At 46.9% G+C, this 25,667-nt stretch overlaps 1 protein-coding gene across 4 annotated transcripts in view; it reads right to left on the reverse strand.

The window, feature by feature from the left end:
• Nucleotides 1-25,667, reverse strand: part of ARMH4 (armadillo like helical domain containing 4) — a 102,335-nt gene that overhangs the window by 71,908 nt on the left and 4,760 nt on the right. For all 4 annotated transcript variants that reach the window (XM_080394495.1, XM_080394492.1, XM_080394494.1 and 1 more), the window contains exons 2-5: nt 22,615-23,998; nt 20,432-20,644; nt 19,001-19,216; nt 4,109-4,360 (exon numbers count right to left, since the gene is read on the reverse strand). In XM_080394495.1, the coding sequence (XP_080250621.1) occupies nt 4,109-4,360; nt 19,001-19,216; nt 20,432-20,644; nt 22,615-23,941 (2,008 nt within the window). In that variant the 5' untranslated portion in view covers nt 23,942-23,998. The remainder of the gene's footprint in view (nt 1-4,108; nt 4,361-19,000; nt 19,217-20,431; nt 20,645-22,614; nt 23,999-25,667) is intronic.

Here is a 25,667-nt window from a genome sequence, read left to right on the forward strand (position 1 = left end):
CTGGTTCTCTAGGGATTTGCAGTGTGTCAGTCATCAGACCAAGCAAAGTCAATACTAACTAACCTGAGAATAGCTACTACAATACTTCTGGGCTCTTCGTACTCTAGATTTTAGCATTAAATGTCAAAATTCTGAAGGCCAGAGGACAGATGCATCCCCAGGAAAAGAACACCTGCAAAGTATTTTAAAAATTGAAAATGCCGCCTGTAAAATTTTGGTGCTTAGATGGTGTACCCTCATCTTGTATTGTTGGGTACCGTTATCTTTCTTCAGGTCTTCCTTTCCTACGCGAAATCCCAGGTCAAGCAGAACAACTTCCCCTTCTAAACCATATTTCACTCGCACAAGATGGGAAATTCCTCACATCTCAGCATTATTTGGCAAAGGAAGGGAAGTGCAGAGTTCTTCTCCAGGATGACAAAGGTGTGTGATGTGGCCTGAGGCATGTGGGTGCACAGTGCCCCTGACATGACTGCATTCAGAAGTGCAGGTCCCCCCACCAGGGGCTGCACCTGGGGACGTCCAGCCGTTATGAAGCCATCTCAAAATTAAAATCAAGTTAATTTTAGCTTTAGAAGAAAAGGACTTAAGTGGAAATGGATTTCAACAAAGTAGCTTTAGATGAAATTCGCTTAGAGAAAAAGGGTTTCAAAGACAAATAGCCCATGCACACCTCCAGCAGAACTAAAGCTTTATGAGCCCTTCACGTGAGTCTGGTCTCTCTAGGTGCTCCAACAGAGCACTGCAAGCAGCTCTTCTGGGCTCCTGACAGGTTTGGGAGATTTTTTCTTTTCTTAACAATCCACTTCCTGCTGACACAAGCTATACACTTTTTCCACCCTACTTGCTCTCCCTAATACACCCCATAAAGAAACACATAAACAGGACCAGGTATGGACACAGGCATGGACATACACCCAGGGCTGGGGAACCAGGCCAGAAACTCCCACCTGGCACAAACCGGGAAGAGGGGACGTGCTACACCACTGCAGCAGCATCTCAGGTAAAAGGAGCCCAGCACCACCACAGAGATGAGACAGCATCTCCGACTCCTGCATGCACTCCCAGTAAACCAGGCCTTCGAATACTTGGGTTCAGCTCCTTGGTTGGCCTCAGATTTTCAGTGTGACCTCGTGCAAGTCCTTGGTTTTCTTTGTGCCTCTAAAACATAAACAATTTCCCTTCCTCTTAGAAGCACTGTGGGCGTCGGCACATTGTAGATGGGAAAGGAAGCAATATCAAAGAGCCATTAAGGTCATCTAGACAGAGAAAGATTAAATGGCTCTTTACATAAGTGTTTACCTGGTGGAATAAGAGGGGCGAGTCACAAGCAGAGAGACTGATCCTACCGCATCCTCTCTTTTCTTGCCTACACCACCATTGCACAGAAGTCCCATCCAACTCCTAAAGATGAACTTGGCTCAGCCAGCCTCATTCTCTCCCTCACGGCTGCCTGCATAGACTGCAACAGCTTAAAAACAAAAGGCAATCCAAACCATGTGGATCTGGTGAGACACAACCCAGCCAAGCACTTCCAGAGAACACAGAAATTCACATCTGTCCAGTCCTTCAGGTGCCCAGACTTGGCGCTCTGCAGCTGACCCAACTTGACAGACTTCACAGGGGGCTCCTCCAATTTGTTTGACGGTCAATAAAACATCAGTGAGGGAGAAAAAACCTGCCTTTTGCCACACAGTCAATTTATTCCATGTCTGAAATTTTTGGAAAGACAGCCTTTTCAAGATCTAAGAAAGAGAGAAGGTGGTGGAGGATGAACACTGCAGCACAATGTTGTATTAAACATCAGAAACTGAACCAGACCCATATGTTCAGAAGCAGATCTCCGGAAAAGATACTGCAAAGTGCATCCTCCAGCATGGCTCTGTGCTAGGGCAAGGACTCCTCATAACAGATGCTATTACATGAGGAGCGTTAAAGCTACATATTGTTTCATAGCCTGCTTATTTTTTGTGCACAGTTATTACAACCTCTCCAGACAGAGAGGTTTACTGCACACCAGGGACAGCTTCAGCCTCTGGTCACTGTTTTCTCACCTGCCCGTTTACCAACGTATCTGACAAGCACCTCCTACCCTGATCCTCTTCCTCCAGCAGCAAAGGTGGTAGGGCTGGAAACATAGCTGTGACTCCAGTTGAGACCTGCATCGGCTATGTACAGAGCAGTGCCTGATGACTTATGCAGAGCAACCCCCTCCACAGCCCCAAAGTTCATGGCAACAGCCTACGCCATATACAACATCATCTTCAGTAGTTTCTAGACACCAAACAAACTAACCATTGCCCTGCACCCTGCTCTGTGAACAGGACTCCCATTAGAGCCCTCCAGGAACCCAAGCCAGATGACACTGCACCAGCCACCTTAGCTGGGGTGGCTAAAGGTACCGAGATCCCTAAAGAGGTATGAGGGCCATATTCCTCCATGCTGCACAATGTGATGTCTGGCATGTGGGGACACACCTCAGTTTGCAAAACTCTGCCCCTCAAACACATTACAAAGCACTAGCACCCTTAGCCAGGATTGACTGAATCAGAGGCAAAGCTCTGCCAGTCCTAGTACTTATGATCCTGAACCTGGCAAATAGCTTTAGTCGGTTAACAGCTTAGTGCTACCTTCTCACTATTGCTAGCAGTGGTACAGAGCTCACCAAGCCAGCCCACTGCACCCCTGAGTGCAGATAATATGCTGCTCCTCTTGCATTTTCTCTCAAGGCACCACAAAGATCCCACACAAATGAAATGAGTAAGATAAGACAAAGCTGCTGATGCAACTCCCACCATAACCCTGTTTCTTACACACTTTTCCTCCGAGCACTGCCACCTACCTCTTTAATCCAGCTTGCCAAAGCCAACCAGAAAGCCTTAAAGACTTAGAATTACCCTTCTCACACAGCTCCTGTCCAGCCTGCTGGGATAACAGGACATGTGAAACAGATCTGATACGGTAACCATCCAATACAATGGTTTTCAAGCAAGTTACTGGGACAGGGAGATACCAGACTCGATGCAAACTCAGTCTGCCCTCAAAAAGCAACCCTCCCATGGAGTTCTTCAAATACGCTCTTTGATTCAATTCCAAGGAAGCTAACAACACTAAAGCAGGCTAGAAACAACACTACAGGGGGAAAACTGTTAAATCAGAATTAAACACCCAGGCAAAGTGACAGTTCTTACAACACAACATATACAAGAGGTTTGGGGTTTCTTTATTTGATGAGCTTCTCAAAGCAGCTAGCTCTCTAATAGTCAGACACAGAGACCTTCCGTACAGATGTGGTTCAGCTCCCACCAATTCACCTGAAAGGTTCCCACAGCTTTTGATGGGACTTTACTTGGAAATTGAGTATGCTGGCACACGATCCCAGTGCCCTTAGCCAAGCCGGGTGAGTTCCATTCTAATCTCTACCTTGTCCCACACCAGCTTTGACTTGCATCAGGTGGACCACACACATGTCAACACTGACAAGCTATTCATAGGTGGAATAAATTAGCCCAGTCATTAAACACAGGGCCTGTGTGTACAGTGGGAATAAAACGGATAAAGCTTTATAGGGGCTTTGCAGGTTTGTCTTGCTTAACACTGCCAGCATAGGGTCCCATTGCTGGACCATATACCCCTTAAAATTTCCAGAAGAGTGGCACTTACAAAAATGCTGCTGAAGTAGCAAATGAGCTGACGAGCAACTACTCAACTACCCTACCCACTCTGTCCTCAGAGGACATACATCCCTGCACCAACCCACCTTGGAGAAACAAAACTGGAATATCCCCAGGAATCTCTCCTGGTAAGTTATTTATTTGCCTACCACTGGAGCAAGACAACACTAAGCTCTCAGAATGAAGGAGCATATCTGGAATGTTCAGAGCAGCTCTCCCCAAAATGAAAATTCAGGTCACTCTGCCTGGGACCCATCCCAGTTTGACCAGTTGTTCACTGGTAGATGGGGTTTCCTCAGAAATGAACCTGCTCTGTGTTTAGCTTGAGAGCCAGCTTGTGAGACTTCCCAGCACGGGCGACTGCCTCATGCAAAGTGAAGAGCAGGAAACAAGTCCTCTGTAAGGGTAAAGGAAGAAGAGGCTTTTTTTCTTACCTAGACCCTGATTCTGCTGCTCCCACTCAATGGTGTCAGGAACCTGGTAGGACAACCCGGCCAGCTGGGCCACAGGGTTTTCCAGGCCAGCTATGGGCTCCTGGGAGGTCTCGCCTGGAAGTGTGAAACCTGGCAGCTCCGTGTCACCCTCCATGCTTTCATCCATCAAATCTATGTCTTTGTCCTCCTCATCTTCCTCTTCCTCCTCTTCTTCTTCCTCTTCCTCTTCATCCTCTTCCTCCTCCTCCCCCTCTGGCCAGGGAGACACAAAAGCAACATCAGGAAAGATCCCACAAGACAGAAGGTTCATACATCTCTGTAGGTGAGCAGCAAGACAGCCAGCTGATACCATTTCTCCAAAGGCAGACCAGCTGAACAAGCTTGTGCATTTCCTGGCAGGAAAAACACCCAAAGGGGTTAATTTGGAAGAGCTCACCACTGTTTTAAGTTGCCAAGTAACAACAAGACATTGTCTTAGCCTGTCAATGCATTAGTGGGAAATACTGCTATTTTGCTTCCTAATAGCAGAGTACAAACAAGCACGTGTACAAATACTTGAATATATGTACCAATAGTGCTCTCTGCTCAACTAATTTCAGCTCAAGTTAGAACTATTTCCCTGATTTCCAGTCTTGGAGGCTGCAATAAGTTGTTTCTATTTTTAACTTTTATTAAGCCTTTCACAGCTCTGGAAAGGACGCTGCCTTCCAGCCCAGTTATACTGATATGGCCCCTTCCCCAGAAAAAAGCATCTCGCTTTGATGTGTGCTGGCAGACCAGCTCTTGGGCACAGGAGAACAGCAGTGATGGTAGTGATCCTCAGCAGGATCCTCAGCAGGTTTAAAATGGCGTTCCTGTCGCAATGGATTTACACTAGACAAAGGGATGACCAAGGAAGACTTAATTCAGTATTGGAAAGGCGGCAGCACAGCCAACACTTCACGTGGGAGCAGATAAATGCGATGCCGAGAAAAACCCCGGGGATTTCCCACTAGAGCAAATACCCACCTATCTTATTCCAAAGCTGACTGCACTGTTAACATACAGAGAGAAAAATACTGAAGCCACAGTGGGTAAAGGCAACACAAGAATGACCATACTGGGTCAAACCAAAGGCCCTTTCTGCCCACACTCGACTTCTGACCACAACTACCTGCAGATACTGAAGAAAGACCAGAGCAGGGCCACACATAGCCCATCGTCTCACCGCCTCTCTTCCCAGCTTTTAGTTATCAAAGACTCAAGGACTTCCCTAGCCAGAATTTGCATCCAAGCTATTTAATAGCTACTAACGGAGCCACCCACCATGAAAAGATAGTATCTGGAATAATGACATGCTTTGAATTTCTCATGGTTAGTTTTTTCAACACTGAGAACTAAAACATAATATTTATGGACTTCATCTAATTTCCATGACCCACTGCTCAGCCCTGCAGAAAAACTCCCTCCTGATGTAGTCAGAATGGAAGAGCCTATCGCCCTGCATCTGAGCAGCTGGTTTAGCCAGGAGCCTGAGACCGTGTTAAAAACTAACAATCCAGCCAGATGAACACTTGTTATCTAAATATCCCTTTATTTCTGTTGGAGTTGTACCTTGTATAGGTTACAGACGCTGCGATAGAACACCTGTTGGGTTGCACATATTGTACCTGCTATAAGTAAAGAAGGTGAGGCTTCACTCTTCTTTCTGCTGCAGGACGCAATGGCACTGCAGCACAGCTGCTCCACAAAACACCTGAGAAAAACTGGGGAGCTTTAAGGAAGCTATTTAGTTGGTGGCTATCCAACCTGAATTAAATGGGGGAAGCTGGCATCCTTCCTTTGGCCTCTACTTCATAGACTGGAATACCTAGAAAACTCAGTGTTCATTATAAAACCACAGCGTTCACTGTGCTGTTACATGGCATCTCCTTTACTTCCAATTCAAGGATTTGCTTTAAAACACTGCATGTTTTTCCAGCTCACCAGATAAGACAATCCCCCTTGCCACCTTTCAATTCTAGCCCTGCATTTCATACAAATGAGCTGCTGTTTGAATTTAGCTGCATCATCCTGCTATAGCATGGCTTTCAGTACCTGGAAAGGAATGATCACTCCTGCAAACAGTTATACCATGCAGAGCATGTAATGGAGCTTACAGGGATGTAGTTAGCCACTCAAATTCCCATTACATTTTATAGGTAGTTTCTGTCTTACAATGTACCCGTCATTTCAAATCAACATAAATTTTTTCTCTATCAAACTGCATGTTTTCATACAAAATGCACAGCTTCTGTAAACCTGAGAGTGGTACCTGGAGAGTACTTGCAGGAAACCTGCAAAGACAAGTTAAAGTAGGTATTTTGCCTCTGCTGGGAGCAACACAGCTATAAACATTTCCAAAGTTTAATAGCAAAGACACTAAACAGCTAGCACACCAGAGAAGAGGAACATGAATAGAGGTTTTCCCTAGATGGATGGGGTGAAAAAAGCAGCCAAGAGAAACAAGCATCAGATTTTTATCTCTGAAAAACTAGTTTGGGACGAGGTTTTTAGAAGCTCCTTGCGATTTTAGCAAGCCAAATCAGAGACACCTGCCAGGATCTATTTTTGACGCAGCAGATAGCCATCTCTGTACCTCTGAAGTCTAGCAGGCAGCCAAGCTGAACACCCAAATTGAAAGTGCCAAGACTACTTATTATATCTGACCATCACCAGGCTACATCAATCATCACACAGCCACAGCACAAAGATGTGAATAATGTAGTCCTTGTAGCACAACCACTGTGAGAGGAAAAGAAAAGGCTCTTGTTTCCTCCTTTTTCTCTCTAGCTCGTTCCTACTTCTGAAAACAGCTTTTTAACCCCCCATCCCAAAAATGCCAACAGCACGCCTTGCTGCAAGGTGCAGTGCAGAGCACCACTTGGTGGTCACAAGGAGAAAGCTACACTACTAAAAAAAAAAAAATAAATCACAGACTTCACAAACGTTGGATTTCAGAAGCATAGGCACAACAGAAACCTGGCAACTGTCGGCAGGCCGCGCATACAGCTTGGTAGTCTCAGAAGATGGAAAATGGAAGTGAGCATCACACAGCTGAATCTCCAGCTGGAGGTTTGTGCCTCAGACAAGAGGCTTTTACAAAAATCATGTTTTCTCTCCTAAACTGGCACTTTTTGGCCCTTCAGAGGTCTCAGCAGCAGCTTGAAAGAGAAGAAACAGAAAAGACTGAAAGTAGCAAGGACAGAAAGTGCACAGCCCAGCAGATTCAGACGGCATTCAGATGTTCATGTGCATTTGCAGCCCACTGTGAACTATTCTGTGTATCAGAATTCATTTGGGTTGGTAAGGATCTTTAAGATCATTGAGCCCACCGCTAAACCATGTCCCTAAGTGCCACATCTGTGCATCTTTTAACTACCTCCAGGGATGGTGCCTCCACCACTTCCCTGGGCAGCCTCCTCCAGTGCTTGACAACCCTTTTGGTGAAGAAATCTTTCCCGGTATCAATCTAAACGTCCCCTGGTGCAACCTGGGGCCTTTTCCTCTTGTCCTAGCGCTTGTTACGTGGGACAAGAGACCGACATGCACCTGGCCACAACCTCCTTTCAGGCAGCTGCAGAGAGCGCTAAGGTCTCCCCTCAGCCTCCTTTTCTCCAGGCTCAACACCCCAGTTCCCTTAAACTGTATACGCTCTTCAGTTTTGGCTAAAGTTCAGAGAAAGAGAGAGAGAGATGATGATGCTATACTAGTGCCTTGCAGTCAGGACATGAGTCTCTAACAAAGTAAAATGCAAGTATAAAGCTTTCTTGGCCACAGACACAAACTTATCTAAATCAGATATTCATGTAGAACCCAGCTGCAGGAACACTTCTGGAAACCTGACAGTATTCAAAAGTGCCCCTTGCTCACCAAAGCAGACAGGTACACAGCACATATAGCAGTTTCTGCTGTGAGCCATCCCTGCTCTATAGATCTTCATACGTTACATATAAGCAGATTCTGTTATCCTGTTTGCATGCACCAAATCCTAATTCTTGCTTGTGACATGCCCTCCTGGTGACACCAGTAGATCTCAGCACTGAAACACTTCTAGTCTGTGCAGACATTCATATTTTCTACTGCAGTTATGGTAATGCAAGAGTAGTCTAGGACACTTTAAGTCTCAATTCCAAGAGCTAAGAAATCCACAATCCGCCACTCTGACAGACTAAATAGCACTATATTCTGTAACGTAGGCTCTGCTTTGCCTTCATTGAAACAGGTAAGCAAAAAAACCCAAGAAACTTAATACCTCCCTGTTGTGACAATGGTACAATCCAAGAAAGATGCAAGCAGCAGGAACCCCCAGGAAAATGAGATTCCCAGTTCACCTGTCAGAGGTTTTAGTTCTGAGGGACCTGACAACCTTTGTAACAGGCATTCAGATCTTCAGGTTTGGACAAGCTATAGGACAGCACCAAGAAAACATGCCTTGTGCAAAATAACAGATTTTTAGCAGAGTTTTGGGGGGTTCCCACCTTTATTAATAGTCACCAGAAACAGCCACAGTTGGACTTTATCACAGGACTCCGTACTGATCCATTAGCAACTTTGGTGATACCCATAGGATTTGCCATTTCAGGGTGGCAAAGGTTCCCTATGCTTGCTTCACAAAACAGTACATAACTATACATAGCCACAATGACTTCTGTGGCTCAGCAGAGAGAAATAAGGCCACCTCACACCTCCTTCGTGAGGCACTTCCCTGGCCCACCAGGCATCCACAGCCAGCAGTGTCTGAAGCAGCTGGACAAGAGCCAGCATCCCACAAGTAAAAGCCCCAGGTCACAATGGCAGCAGAGCCCTCACAAATCAGCTTGGCCCCTCAAGATGATCCTGTGCTGCAGGGAAGGGGATCACAGGGACAGCTCTTCCTGCTGGCAGCTCAAGTGCCGATAGCCCATTCCTCATAGATGACTTCAGCTGGGCTTCGCGCTTTTCTACAGGCTTCATACAGCTGCAGAAACCCACACTCCTCCCCGACAGGAGGAAATCCGAATTACTTGCAGCACTGCTATTAGCACAGGGCAGCAGCTCTAAGTCCATGCCATCAGCATCAGCAAGGCACTCACAAGTGCTTGGTGCAAACACCACCATTAGGAACATGCCACAGATAGACTGCAACAGCAGTGAGGACAGGACTTTTTGGTATATCATCTTGTCATGAACTGGAGCTGAAGCCACTGTTGTCATAACCTTGAAGGCAATGGGGTTACATTGAGGCCTCTATTTTCAGTTGAGGAAACCTTCACTGAAGGGGGATGCTTCTAACTTAAGATATTTTCCATTAAAGTTTGCAAATATTTTACTCCTCAGAAAACATCATTTGTCAGGTTTAACACACAAGAGAAATATCTTGTTGTGCCCAGAGTCATCAGAAGATGATAGATTCACTTACAGTCAGAAACTGAATTCAAACTGGGGGAAAAAAAAACAACCAAAAAAGCAAACTAAAAAGGAACTTGCAGGACAAAACCAGGAAACGCAGAGTTCTCATTTTCTCTGCCCTTTCCCTTCCCAGTTTCCCTCACACCAAACTCAGAGAACAACGATGTCTAGACAGTGCCACAGAGGATCCTTGTGCTTCATAACAGTCTAAGCTATAATTTTACACCGTGCCCAGCACTGTAGGGCCTGCCTGTCTAGGAGCACCTGATGAGTGCCAAGTAAGTTGTGATTAATCAGCAGCCAGCACTAATAGGTTTCCACTGGCAAGCCCGCTCTTTGCATGACTCCAGGGAGATGCAGTATGCCAAGACCTCTCCCATACAATCAATGAGCAAAGGCTCCTGCAACCTGAGTGACAGCTGCATTAAGCACAGATCTAGCACCTACCTGCATAACACGCTCCTGAAGGAAAGAGAGCTGTGGAGCACAGTAACTCCCACCTGTGCTGTGACACACACTGGGGACACACACCACTGAGCAAAATTCTACTTGTTGAGAAGTTTCTTTTCTTCCTGTGTGTACTGGAGCCACTCACAGGGGAACAGGGCAGTGGGGGCAGACAAGTGTCTTGTCCACCACACACCCCAAAGCTTATCTTCAACTCCCATTCACTTCACACCCACATGGCAGCACTGGGCCTCAGTCACCCACATGCACATACAGTATAGGAAGCAGAGAAGAGTAAATAACAGGATTAGGGATGGGAGTCTACGACTACCTTCTCTTGCCAGAACACGAGGAACAGGCATTAAGAAGTCTGCCAAATGCTTTCTTCCAGTGAGGTTCATTTTCCACATTGCTTTTACGATCACAGATGACTGTGAAGGCAGGAAGGCTTTTCTAGGACAACTCCTATTAATCTGTTGCTTTCACATGATCAGTAATAATGTCACCATCCGACATCTCCAAAATGCTGCCAACAACAATCATTTGTGACAGCTTGGAAGGAGACAGCTGGTAGGAATGTAGATGGGCTCCCATCATGCACAGACAGCTTTCTGGGCAGAGTACAGAGACCCACTCATGGTGGGTCAAGATACCCACGCAAGCAGTGGATGCAGAAGCTATGCAAAATCATCAAAGTAAAACCCCTATACTGATGAGTTCAGCTAAGCCCAGCCATGTTCACTACAAAGCTGTTTGGGGTATTTGCAGACCACGTAACATAAACATGGTCTTAAACACTTTACTCTGGAATGGGAGCCAAATCAAGCATGGTCTGTCTTGGGAAATATCAGCATCTGGCCTATGGCACAGAGCCAAGGAAACAGACTATTGGGAAGAACTCGTTGGGATCCCACAACACAAAACAAGATAACCTAACCCTACTCATATAAGTTCCAAGAGAGGAGGAAATTACATATGCAAAGCTCTTCTGTAACAGAAGGAAATCCTTGCTGCATCTAGGAGAGGGAACATTATCGCCAGCAGCTGAGCTGAAGCTTCTTTAGGAGCCTCTGCTCGCCAAAGCCCAAGTGCTGCAGAAGCCACTCCCCAGCAGACAGCTTTTCAACATTGCAAAGACAGCACAAGGAGAGATTCGGGTTCTGATCCCAACCTACTTCCCCCCCCCAATGAGACCTGAGGGGGTTCACACTTGCTTTTTCACAGTCCTGGCTCATTGCTCATCACAGGGGATCCCAGGCACTAAACAGCTTTGCTTTTTTTTTTTTCTGGGGGTGTGGGGGGGTGGTGGTGGAATGGAGAAAAAATGCAAAAGATATTCCAGCAGGAACCATGGTCTGCTTGTGTATTAAGATCAGAAACAATCATTCGCAAGAGCTGCACTTCCAGCAGCATTCACCACAAAATTGCTTTCACACTGAGCGAGGCTAGAAAGTCAGTTTAGCTACACAAGGCTTTTTTAAAGGGAAAAAAAACAAATGCTGCAGAATACACAGTATGGACTATAACAAGTTTTCTCCCTAGTTTCCTGCAGAACAGCTCTTCTAACCTGAGGTATGCAGTTGTTGAACTAACCAGTATAAAAATCAAGACAAGAATGAGGTGATTTATCAAGTGAGGCCATTCAAATCAGTCCATTTGACCTGTAGGGGGACAGGGCAGAACAAGACAGATGAAGGCAGATAAAGATTTTACTCCTCTCAACAAAATGCTTTCACATGTGTCGTGCTTTAACCCCAGCTGGTAATTAAGTACCACACAGCCACTCACTTACTCCCCCCGTCACCCAAAGGAACAGAAAAAGTCTGTGGGAATGGTACTTTTTTCCAATCACAAAAAATAAGCCCCAGCAGAGATGTTTTTTCCATTCTCTCTTGCAAAAAGCTGTTTGGTGGTATTTCTTCATAAGTAACCAGCTTAACCAAACTGCCTGGGAAAGTAACAACCAACAGCCCAAGAGTTAGGAAAACATTTGATTTAAGCTTCATTTTCTAGACAAACCTAGCATGGATCCATCACAGATGATGTAGATTAGGGGCTGAATCTGTTATTCTGGGCAACAGTCTCCAAGGTACCGAGATTTTAGCTCAAGTCCTATCAGGTGCCAAAAGGGAAGATGACTGCAAGCCCACTCAGCTCACTTCCAGTCAGAGATTATGCTTCTGAGTCCTTGATTACCCTCCTGCAGCCTTCACTGTCCTTTATCAAGGGCAGTGCTTCCTCTCTGGGTATTTTCATGAAGAGGTTCAGAATGACACTGCTGGCCTGTCCGTGCACCCACATGGCCACGAGGAAACACGCCACCAGATCTCCACCTCCTGTTTAAAGGCAGTTTTTTTTAAAAAAAAGCAGCCTATGACACTTCCCAGAAGTCACGCTAAGAAGCCAGTACTCTTGGTCATTGCATCCTGTGTCAGATCAACAAGAGAGACAGTGTTCCACCTGCACAGGGCAGGAAGCAGAAATGAAAGACCTAAACCAATTTGTAGTGTGGCTTGTCCTGGTCCCAATGCCCAAAGCTCCCCAGAGAAGCCCCAGGAGCAACACTATCCTCCACATGCTGAGGGACCCCAACCATCAGCAGCTCTGGAGGAAAACACTCCTCGCAGAGCCTTCAGAAGAACCTGCCACATACCTGCTTATCTGAATCCACCTCCCTAGAGCTGCAAAGATGAACTGTTTAATCCCCAGATTAAAACAAATAAAACCTCATTAAAAACTTTCACCTGCACAGTTCAATTACCTTTCAATAGCAACTGTAGGTGTTTTCTGTTGTTTTGTGTTTAAGCTTGAAGATAAGCATAGGAGAGCTACAATGATGTTTAAATTAACTCATTTTTTTGACAAATGAGTAGCTTGATAGTTAAACATTCAAGCATAGCCTGGCCAGAACAGGAACCAAGGTGGGTCAGACTAAGAAATATCATCTAACCTGCTGGAGGCAGAACAGTGCCAGAATATCACAAAGAACAACTACTTTGAGAAGTTTTGTTCTTGGGTTTTGGGAGGGGAACAAAAGAGCCGTGCAGCTCACCTCTGCCTGGAGAGCAGCTGTGCAGGCACATGCTACTTCCCAGACATCCAGGAAAGACAATGCAATGATGTTTTAAACCATTCCTAGAAATTCTTGCAGGAGTTGCTGTTGGAGACCGTACAGCACAACAGATAGGGTATCTGAGAGATAAAGCCCTGGAGTGCATCATTTGGCACAGTCAGCCACTTGAGAGATCGTGCGGTTTGAGTTTGGTCAGAGCTGCCAGTGCACCCACAGCAGAGCAGGGTGGCCAGCCCATGTTCTGCCTCCCTGCACAGGGAAGCACAGACAAGCCCAAGCGCAGCATACCGAGTGCACGCAGCAAGAGGTTCCTTCTCCTCTTCTTAGTGAGCCTTTAATGAGCCTAACACCCTCCTGGCTGTCCACCCACAGGCTCCCAGCTCATTAAAGGCTTGAACACTCTCCATGCCCCTCCCTCCTCAACTCTCAGATGGATTTCATGAAACAAAACAGGTAACCACTAGATATGTTGTCGGGTCAAACACTTTCAGGAAAAGAAAGGAAAAAAAAAAAGCTTGGTTTTGATGCAAAATTGTCACTTTTTTCCTGTGGTTTTCTGCTACAGAAGAGAATCAGGGATGAACTACCACCTACTACAAAGAACATGGATGTTGACCTACACTAGAGACAGCAGGTCCCATTTAAATAGCAGCAATAAACTAGAAGCAAGACAAAAGCATGTACCAAGAACATTTAACGATTAACTCATTTTGCATGTGCTTTGTTTTAGATCTTCTCTTCCTTGACGATTTAGCTGGTATCTAAAGAGCTGGTGAGGAATTATAGCATCAGGCTAGTTAACCAAGCTGGGTTAAGTGCCTGTCTTATTTACACCCCTGCAACCTCATTTAAATTCTTAATGGGGTTGCAGAGATTTAATTAGGCAGGTCTTAATCCATACAGTCAGGGTCCAAGTAGCAATCTCAGTCAGGGCCTTAATTTCCAGCAAAAACACTCTTCACATCCAAAGAAAAAAAACAAGGCTCCTTGTACTATGGCACAGCTCAGAAGAAAAATGTAAGAATTTGAAGGGTCTTTTATGAAGCTATGTAAATGGCTACAGGTTCTGAAGTATTTTCTGAAAAAAAGGCAACCATCACCTTCACTTCTGAAGTATGACACACAACTTTGATGACTGTGTACAAAAAGAACAACATACAGGCGAAGCTGGCAGAGAACGGAGAAGAGGACTAGGAGAGCTCTTCTTACGAAATTAGTTAAGCTACAGTTTTCTTAGAAGGGTAAACGAGTACACAGGTCAGCAGAGAGCAACAGGAACTACTTAAACCTGAAGAGAAGTGCACATTGGTAAGATGCTATGAATATGTTGAGGTCAGAAAGCCTGAAGTTTCATACCAGCACTGCTCTGGGACAGCCTTTAACACAGCAGATGAAGCAAACACAGCGAAGCCCACAGCCAAGGTTCGGAGTGGAGGTGCCCCATGACTGCAGGACACTGGATTTGCTGATCCCCAGGACAGTGCCAGCTGTATTTCAGCATCGTTGAAGGGCTTCTCCACAGCCAAATACTGCATTAGGTGGGAACACAACAGCTAATCAGGCAGAGTACTGGAAGTGACCCTATGCTGGCCTGGGGAGCAGACACCCAGACACAACCTTTCCGATCCCTTCACCCTAAAGACCAGGATGCTACCAGCTGCTTGTTGAAAGCCAGCCTGATTGATCAGGAACACGTCACATGAGAGCTACATGGTTAAGATCCTCTCTCTCTAGAGCAGCTGAGTTTAAGTTGCCCATTTTCAGAGCTATTGACTGTTCCTGACACCATACAGCAGCCACAGCATCTCCTACTTTTATAGAAGCTCCAAGCACCCTCCACATCCAGCAGCCTACATGACAGCTGAACTGTGCAAGCAGCTTACCCCCAGCATCAACAGCTTGAAATAAGCCTAGATGACTAAACAGGAACCAGCCTTTGGGCTTACACACTGTTGCAGAGTGGTTTTGGACTTTGTGGGGTAAGGGGTACACAAAAAATATCCATAAAACCCAGTGCATAATACTTGTTTAGTTCTCTTTAAAACACCTATGGGAGAGCAGCAAGAGTCAGATTATTTGTTTCTCTCTCCATCTCAGAATCACCACAAGTAAACAGATTTATCCTAAGTTAATGCTGAAGTTGCTGAAGTGGGCCAAGCTGGAGATGAGCTGCAGGGAGTGGGCAGCACTTAGCTCAAACTGTTTTCCTGATGATCTTGGATGCAGCAAGGGCAGCATGTGGGGGTCTAACAGCTGAAGGGCTTCTATGGACTTGAGGGTTGCAACACAGGCACATCAAGAAGCATCTGTTACTGCTGCATTTGGACAACCTAAGGCGGCAACACAGCAATACCTGCTCTACGTGTCAGAGAAGGTTAATCAGCATGGTTTGATGAATACCACGTCATCTTCCCATTCTCTATCCTATGCGTCCCACTCCACAATCACCTTCTCCAGCCATTTCAGCTGAATTTTTGCTGTCCAGGCAGGGTGGTGGCACACAAGAAAACCAAACTTTGAGTCTGTATTGATAGATACTGTCAATATGGACCCACCCTCACCAACAGCCACAGACAATAGTGCTGTAAGCTGTTCACTCTGAACTGGCTGGTGACCCAGGCTGTGATGGGTGAGACATCACTGTCGGCAGCAGGTTAGCTCTGTACTAACTGCTGGTTTAGTATTAGCACACAAGGATAACATGACCTTCAGGGTCCTCACAGAAGGTACACTAACTGACCTGACTGGCCTCAGTGCGTTCCCAGATCACACTCCAAACGGAACAGTGACAGGAGCTACTTTAGGACCAGCTGAGGGGAGCCAGCTGCTGTTGTGCTTTGTCCACCATGTTTTAACTAAAGACTGCAAGGATCTTGCAGAAGAGGAAACATGGCAAGCTACCTGCCACTTTGGCAAGTTACACCTGCCAAATGCTGCCATGCTTAAAGGTGGGCAGCCATTTCTGCCAATAGCTACCATAGCAGACATTACAGCAAAGGAATCTAGTCAAAAAGGAATGTGGTTTGGTTTGGTTTGTTTTTTCAGAAGAGCCACTTTTCAAAGTGTGTTGGGAGGCTTACACAATGGTCTTGAACAGGGAAGTTGAATCACATTGTGTCCCTTTGGACCCTAGAAGCCCTACAGAGAAAGTGTTTAGCTTGCTAGAGACACAAAAATTCTGGACATAGGAAAAAAAAATACAATTAAGTCTCCCAGGCAAGTAAGCCTCATCCTCTGCTGTGTCCTGTCCTCATAACCTATAATCCCTTTACAGGATTTCTCTGGCTGGGAAGGGCAAGTACAACCAGTCTCACCACAGAATCAAAGTAGGAGGATATTCTTTACCCAGCTAATCTCTCCAGAGTCTGCTAGAGAAGAGTATAAGCTCATCTAGAGACACATTCAAAGCACCTCATGTTTGTCTGTGCAATTTGATTTTTAAAGCAGTTTTGCATCCAAGCCAGATAGGTGAATATACTGATGCAAGTAACCACAGGCAGCTTGGCACAGAAGGTCCCCAAGAAACAGAGCTAACTGAACAGCAGGGGTTTATATTTAATGAGCCAGGCCCTCAGTGAGGCAAGTCAGCAAGACCCCACTGAAGGCAGTGGAGACCAGCTGAGCTCACTCAGCTCCTTTCACTTCTTCCACTGGTGAGCAAGGGCCAGGATCCTTATTAAGGATCCAAGCATATGCCTGCAACAGCAGTGATGTTTGACCTTGCACCCCCCAAGAGCTTGAGCACCCTGTGCTGGAGCTCAACATAGTTTTGTAGGAAAGCACTCCCAAACACCTCATATCTGGCAGCATCTAGACATTCTGAGTAAGCACCAGGAACTGTAGTTTTGGGGGAACAGAAACCAAGCTTCCAAATGCCCATTCACCATGAGGATGTGGTATCCCCTAATTGCCATTACACAGAGAAAAAGATACTAGAAAGCAGAGCCACAGCTCAAAAGTTTCCTTCGTACTTAAGTGGGGCAGTAGCATCCCCAGGCAGAAAGCCTATCCTCAAATGGAATTTGTCCCATTTTACAAAATACGGATTGGTGATCCCTAACACCGTGGAAAGTTCTGTCTCACTGCACTAAGGTCTAGGTTGATCAGAAAAGATTTGGACCACAAAAGCTGTGCCAGTCGTCAAAATCACACAGCACACCAGAGAGCACTATGTCACTTGGATGACAGGCACCTGCAGAGCCATACCACAGAGCCAAGAAACTCACAGCCTTCTAGTTGAGCCATCATCATTTGGGAAAGCTGGTGCTAGCTACAGCTCATCTTTGCCCTTTGAAGATCTCAGACCATACTTGGGAGCAGAGAAAACAGGCCTATGGTTACATAAGAGCTCAGAGTAAGAACCCAAGAAACTTGCAGCAGTCCTGTGTCAGAGCAGAAAGACATTTTTTAAATGCCTATGCAGAAAGTCTAATTAAATAGGGAGAGATCAATCCACAGTTGAAAGAGAAATCCCTCTTATCTTTCTGTGCAGAAAACCAGGCTTCTAAAGGAGATCCCAGAGGGCTCAGAAACAGTTTAGCCTCCTGAATCATACTGCTTTTCCTAAGCAGAGACCCTATTTCCCAGTCTGAAATATCAGGTTTTCCCTTACACATGCCTTTTTCCCCTGCTGCCGCTCTCCCATCATCACCAACACATCCTTGCATTGCCAGATACATGCAAGATTCATCCTGGCAAGGGGTGAGGGCTGTAGCTGGAGGCCCGGGAGAGCTCATGGCAGGCTTCAAAGCAAGCAGCAAGCCTGACAGAGAGCAGGAGCTGCAGCACCTCACACATGCAGTGGGGAGGGCTCCCAGCTTCTGCTGCCCTCTAAACTTAACAGGAGTGAGAATTATTGCTTCATGCAGAGAAAAGATGCTGATTAGCTGTTGTCTACGGCACCCCACCTCTAAACAGAAGAAAAGTACCATCTGGCATGCCACCCCTGGAGGGCTGCCAACCTTTGCAGTAAAATACGAAAGCAAGAGAAGGTCAAGATAAAGAAAGGTGAGCAAAACAGGAAGAAAGATTAATCCCTGTCAGATGGTGTCAGTCCACACACTGGAGTACAAAACTGGATGGATGAGCAAGCTGAGGTTTAAGTAGGAGAGCGCAAGAAGCAGAAGTGAAACAATTCTCTGCAGGAAAATCACAGCTGAGCTGAAGAGAGAACCGATCTGAGCTGAAGACCAACTCCAGAGTAGGATCTACTTCACCTACACCTCTCTTGATGGGTGTTTTCCCAGGTGGAATTTGCATCGCTAGGTTTCAGCTGTCCGAAGACAGTGAGGGAGCAGACTCCAAGACTGGCAGTGGGCAAAAGCAGCTTAGGAGAAGGAAGTTCAGGGGGTGAAGCAAGGCCAGAGAAGCCAGTAACGGGACAGCAGCTTAGCAAGTAGCTTTGAATTGGAAGATCACGTCAAAGGGTATGCATCCTTCATCTCTCCCAGCAGTGTCACACAGGGAGCACAAACAGGGCATCACTTGTCCTGGCAGGATTTCAGCCAGCCAGACGCTGAGACCACCATCTCATGCTGAACATCCCCCTGCATTGCATGTGGTGACAATTTTAGTAGTAGGGTGGCAAGGGCTCTCCAGCGATCTGAACATGTTCTCATTAATGTTACCTGGTACAGGGGCTCTGCAGTGGATACACACCCCCCAGCAGTTACAGGTGCACAGCCAGACTCTACTGCAACAGCAATATCACTGCTGCTCTCTCCCCAAGGGAAAGTTTCACCCTTTCCACCACTGCCACTTGAATTTCAGGCATCCTCCATGACACTGTTCATTGCTTGCTTCCTGCACCTCCTGAAAGGGGACAGGTTGTTCAACAACTATATTAGGAACAATGACATATGCACATAGTTGTATGCCAAACAGACAAGCCAGGGCTCAGTGTCAAGGCAAATGTGCCACTCCACATGAAACTGCCTGCCTCTTAGCCTTGTGATCAGTGGTACCTTCTGACTCCAGGCGGTCCAGCCCATAGGTCACAGCTGTACTGATCCTCCTCACAGATGGAAGAGCTGTCCTCCTGACAGAAGCCATTGATGCTGGAGTTACCAGGACTGCAGTTCTGCTGGATGGCTCTTCTGTCTGTCCAGACTGGGTAGCAGACAATCCACCAGGAGCTGGAACAGCCTTCTCACTGGTGACCAGGACCACTTCTGTGAGATCTACAGAAGACAGGAGGCAGCAGCAGTTTGGCACAACTGTATTAAAACCCCCACTATTTAAGATTTCATTAAAAGTTGGTTCTTAGAGTGAAGTAAGTTAAACTCTTGCTATTTCAAGATGTGTAAGTGACTCTACTGTAATGAAAGCTCCTCCTCCAGAACAGACAGCACAGGAGGTTTCCCTTAATGAGAACTCAACTAGGCTTTACTTCCATTGCTTTGAGGACTGCTGGTCACCATGCCAAAGCAAGATCAGAGCACTGAGACACTGTCTGAGATCTGAACTGAGGGACAGATCTAATTGCTTATTGCAAAGATAAAAATTAGTTGAATTCATAATTCAATCCCAGAAGCAAATTAATTAGTGGAAACTGCTGGAAGAGCCTTCTCCCCCCTACAAAGGGACCTTAAATTAAGAACTACAATGCAAATAGTTTTTTTCTTTTGATGCCCTGCAATGTAAGAATTACCAGAAAAGTTGCCCAGCAGCAGTTTCATTACAGTGGTACCTACCACTCCAGAAATACACTGAAGCTCAAAATCAGCTTTGTGCCAAGGGAACCCTTGCTACACTCCTACAGGCTTGCTACTACAGGCTGTCAAGACTACACGTACCTGCCAAGGTGACATCAAGCCAGTAGACAGCAACTAGATGAACACAATTGCTTAAAGCATTTCTGTATGAGTTACATCAACCTGATAAGAACTCACCATTTCTAAATGGAAGTGAACATCCATGCAGGCTGCCATACCCAAGTCTACCTCCCCACCACTGCTTCCATGACACCCTGATGAAACATCTTCATCCTTTTAGACAGAGCATCAGCAATCTGTGACTACCTTTGGCTCCAGAAGTAAGAGCTCTCCCTCCATAAATAAAAACTGGCTTAAATGTCTAAGGCTAAAAGTCAGCTTTCTAGCAAGGATACATGTGGTGAGTTTGTTTTGGGGTGATTATTTTTTAAAAATCTCTACTCCACTGTTATTTGGGGCAAAAACATATGCTGGCATATTTCAATGTGATTGATCTGGTAGCATGGGCAGAAAGCAGTGGCAGCCCACAGCTAGAGGCAGCCTGCAGAAGGCTAGAAAAAAGGTCACTTAGAATATGGATGCTGTGCATTGAGACTTCAGTGCCCAAGCACTGGTATTTGTTTCAGACGTACTATCTCATCTTGCATGGAAACAAACCCAGTCCTTGAAGCAGAACCCTACCTTCTATATCTGGAGTGTTTGCCATAGAGGAAGTACCAGTTGTCACCAACATCTGGGCAGCACTAGGAACAGTCAGCATCTGGGTGTCCTCCCCACTGTTTTCCTGGGGAAAGTTTGCAGCTCCCACTCCCTGGGTAGCACCAGGCACCAGTGTCACAACTGACAGAGCAGCATCAGCCTCCCGGGCAACTGTTGTCACCTCCTGAGTAACACCTACAGCAAGAACATATGTCAGTACCAACTCACAGGACAGCTGACAGCAACTGAACAGACATTTGAAGGAATATAACTCCATGCATTAGCATTTCCAGAGCCACAGTGCAAGTAGCAGGTCCAGCCGAGTATCAGGGTAGCGTAGCATAAAGACAAACGTGAAAATGTGCATAACAGGAATGAAAGCAGCGGAATCATTCCTGATTTTCATAATTGCCCCTTAGGGACACATGGAACCCCTGGGGAACAATGTCAATGACTACAGCACTGAAGGTTTGTGGGAGGAAATACCATTTGAAGCATGTAAGGCTGCCAGAACAGTGTTTTTAGTGATCAGCTCTCATTACTGTAAGACTTGAGCTTTGTAGAAGGGTTTATTTTTGTTGCACAAATCTTACTGATAGTGTTGTTTCACCAACATCTGGGTAATGGCAGAGAGGGAACCTGCTGACAAGTCAAGTGCTTATAAATTAATCTAGAAGTTAATCAGTCAGGTTTCAGCACCAACATGCAATTAGCTTTCCTGCTTTTACAGCAAAAGCTAGATCTTTTTGATGCAGCGAGGGGAAGTTATCTTTTTGCCTCTGTAACATAAGAGGGAAGATTAAAGATAGCCAGCAATTAAAACAAAGTCCTAAACTTCAGCTCATGCTCCTCCAGCCTAGGAACACATCATTGCCCAACACCTAACCAGACTTTTTTTAGCATTCCCCCTATATTTTAACCACTGAGTAGAAACATCATCATTAGGCTGAAGGTGCCATCTCTGCAGGTAAATACAGTACAGGGTGACACCATCAGCCTGTGGCAGGCTGCCTAGGAAGATTTCTGCCTGCTGGTAACAGAGTTGGCACAAATGCTGAACAGTAAGAGTCTGGTCACAGCTTCACTCTAGGGGGGGAGACAACACCAGGTGCTTTTGTTAAAGGACAGCACAGAGCCCCAGACAGATCTTTTGATCTGAGCATATTTATGAAATCATGGAAGATATCAGTTACAGCCTACCGGTACAGCTTGCCTACTCCCGGATTTAGGAAGCATTTACAGCCATCCATTGTCTCTGCACCTTCTGTATCAACTGCAAGTGTCTATAGCTAGCAGATGAGAGCCAAGTGATCCCAGATGCTAATTAATTTAAACCCCCAGGAATTATTTCCCTGCTCTGTTTTCCAGGGCTTTAGAGTGAGCTAGTGCAAGGACGACCTTTGGGTCCTTGCACTTGCCGTATCAAAGTGATACTTGGGGGAGTTTTATCCTCCTTGAAATAAACTGTTTAACCAGTGGGTCAGAGGCTCGGCTCCTTCCTAGCCACAGGGGTGGCATGCCAGAGGGTTATTCAAAGCAGATTTACATATATTTGTCTGGTCAAGGCAAGACACCTACAACCAGACTATAGCCTTCCCCCTCAACCACTATGCCAGCACCAAAACCAAAGCCTCTGCTTTGGTAGTACCCCACACATGCAGAACATTAACAAAGAAAAATTTTTAGCCAGCACCAAGTCTCTGCTGATGAGACTATTTCTCGACAGAGACCTCCATGCTTAAGCATACGCTTCAACCCCAAGCTCAGCTGCCACAGCCTTTCCAGTCTGTTACTATAGCCACCCTCTCCCAGCCTGAGGAACAGAAGAGGCCGCTCAATACAGATACTTCACCTAACACTCAGGACAGGGTACCACCCAACAGACTGTCCTACCCACAGTCAGGGACATCGTATATAGGAACGGCCAAGCTGAGGCAGTACTTTATAGATGCAAATTATCGGTTTAGGCTGGTACCCCTCCACAAAGGTTTTATAGCTTTTCGGGGGGGGGGGGGGGGCGGGGCACGGGGCAAGGCAGAGGTGTCCTACCCTCTATTGCAGGTATCACAACCTTTCTACACTTTATCCCCCTGAAAGGAAGCACGGATTCCCAGAAGCACCCCTCTTACACTTAGAGGAAAGTGTCTGTAACAGTCAAGTTTTACCTTTCCATGAGCTTTCCAGAGTAGGAGAGAGATTGGACTGTTTATTTGTCACCACAGCAGCCTCCGGCTGTGACAACAGGATGCTTTTTCCCTCCTCTGCTGTGACTGCATTTATGTTTTCCAGTGAGTCCAGATCAGCCATGTCTACACCTGTCAGGTTCACAGTGTGGAGAGCGTCACTACTGTCTGTGGAAGCTGCTGGCAGCACCTCCCCTTGCACCAGCACTGTGTAGTTGGTCTCCTTGGCAAGCTCAGGAGTTGGTGGAGGGGCTGCTGGGGATGGCAGCATTCTTGTTGCATCTTCTTCCTCCCTCACACCTCCCTGCAGTGTCTGGGATGGTTCTGTCACCCCCAGGTCCTCTGTCACCTCCTCGTGAGATGTGCTTCCCCCTTGACTTACATCCCCCAGTTTCGTGTCATCCCAGTCAGGCGGCACAGTGTCCACAGGGTGGATAGTGACAGTGCCAGCTGTGGTGGGCAGCTCTCCTTGCCTGACACCTGTCCCTGCTTCTAGGTGGAGAGAGGCCTCAGTCACCATGAGGGGCTGTTTTGCAGCCACAGATGCTTGCACAGTCAGGAACTTCAGAGGGCTCCCTGTGTGGGCTCTTGGCATTCCCACCTCAGAGGTCATGTCATGAGCCTGGGGAGTTGGGATGACAGGGTGGATACCAGCTGTTTCCCAGCTGGGAGAGTTGGGGTACAGCATGGACTGGGGCACAGTTGAGGGGTGAGAGCTGCCCTGTGCCTCCCCCTCAGCTGTCCCAGAAAGGGGGGTTGCTGAGAGGCCAGCAGAGCTGTGCTTTACTTCAACACCACCCTCTGTGGTGGTCTCACTAACAAGACCACCGACAGACTCCTCCTGGACAGCAGGGTTCAGCGTGGTCACAGCTGTGGTCAGCATGGCCCTGGATGCATCACCCTCATCCAGCTCTGACTCTGTGTGACCAAGCTCCTCACCCACAGCAGCCACTGCCGCAGCAGAGGTGTGAGCAGCCACGCTCTGGCTGCCTGGGATGACATGGCTCTGGCTTACAGGCAGCATTTCTCCTTCTCCAGTGAAAGCTTCATTTAAGGGCATCCCAGATGGCTTTGCTGACACTCCAAGTGGCTCTTCAGAGACAGTCTGCTCAGAAGGGCCCGGGTTATTTTTCACGTTCAGTGTGCTTGTCCTTTCATCTTGCACACCATTCCTTGCCCTGGGGCCATGCTGGATCTCTGTCATGTCCCCTTCCCCCAGTGGCTGAGATGCAAGGCATGATGGACTGGAGGACAAGAGCAGGATGCTGCAGGTGACCATGCAGATGTTAAATCCTATTGATCTACTCATAGCTGAGAAGAGATCTGCCCAGAAGCCTGCAAGACTGACAAGTCCAGAGTGCAAGACCTAGAAAGGGAAAGAAGAACCAAGATTACACATACCCATAACCACCTGTTGACCCAGGGCCTTAAATAACTGGGTGACAAGTCCCAAGCATGCCAGGCTATGGCCAGTTCTGAGCGGACCCCTCCTACATGTCCCAAGCAATGGATCCCTCCATTTATTTTACTGTTCCTAGCTTACCAGTCTGAAGTTTCATGCCAGAAAAAAGCAAACCTTGATCTAAAGCCCAAGACAGAGCTTGCCAAGCTCTCACCCCAGTGGGCGAGTGCTGTGCTTTACCCAGTAGAGATCAGACTTGCAAGCCTATGATGAGGATCAACCTGTTTGTCCTTTACCAAGTCCACAAGTGATACTTGTCAGGGCCAGACTGAAGTCTCAGGCCTGTTCCGACAAGCCCTATTCTGTGCTTTGACACAGAAAGAAACTAAGGAACTTGCATGGAGAACAAGGTGGCTCTATATGGTGCAATACAGGACCAGAGCCGAAACAGGAGGCTTTAGGGCTGCATTAGTGTCATGTCCTGTATGAGCTCCTTGGCCCCACAGAGAAAGGCTAAGCCCAGACAGCAGCACTGCTGCATTAGCACAGTGTTTACGCTGCACTGCACCATAGAGGCACTTCCAGAAAGTTTCATGCGTATAATTGTGTGCTTCAAGAGCTTCCAAGAGAACGCTGAACCAGTAGTCCAGCAGTGATCCAACCAGCTGACAGCCTGCTCTTGGCAGGCTCTGTTGCCTCCAGTAACAGTTAAGGCTGCAGGACAGATGGAGGACCTCTCAGAAGCAGCAACCACCTGCTCCCAGCCACCTCCTTCCAGGCAGGTGCCTCAGTCCTGGGCTTGTTGCACCATTGCTCAACAGAAGACCACCTCATCCAAGGGCCCACTCACATACAGCACTGCTGGTTACACAGATCTCATGCACGAGGCAAACAGCCTTCCATCACACAGCAGATCTTGTAAGGTCCTCTTCCTCCCAGTTCCAGGAGGCAGCTTGTCAGTGGCACCATCAAGCCCTATGGCAAGAAGCTTCCAACCATCAACAGCTTCACTTGCTTTGGCTGGTATGTTCAGATTAACAGGTGAACTGCTCTCACCTTTGAGCAGCAGGACTAAGCAATATTAGTTAGGAAAGAGGTTGGGGTCATCAGAACTACTGCTCAGTCCTCTCTAGAAGACCCTCTGCCCATGGGCTCCAGGATGACCCCCTCAGATTGCTAGACACCTCATTTTCCCACCCAAGCAGCATGTAGATAACTATTACTGGCACTTGTACACACAGAGTGCAGCAACAAGCTGTCTAGCACTGCTTTGTTTTATACAAGGGTGTATCACTCCTCCATGTCTTATCATGCACCCATGTGATGCTGTGCAAGAGGTAACCACTGCTGTGGAGAGCAGGATCTCAGTAACACCACATTTGTGCTAGTCCATCTAACTCAGGGGTCCTCAAACTACGGCCCGCGGGCTGGATACAGCCCCCCAGGGTCCTCAATCCGGCCCCCGGTATTTACAGAACCCCCTGCTCCCCCACACTGGGGGTTGGGGGGGGAACCAAGCAGCTGCAGATGACCTCCTGCCACTGCATCCACGCGCCAGCCCCCTGGTTAAAAAGTGTGAGGACCCCTGATCTAACTCAAACACCCTCTGTGTCCTGCTGCTCATGTATATTTG

Source organism: Falco punctatus (genome assembly GCF_963210335.1).
Source record: "Falco punctatus genome assembly, chromosome: 7".
Classification (NCBI taxonomy): Eukaryota; Metazoa; Chordata; class Aves; order Falconiformes; family Falconidae; genus Falco; species Falco punctatus.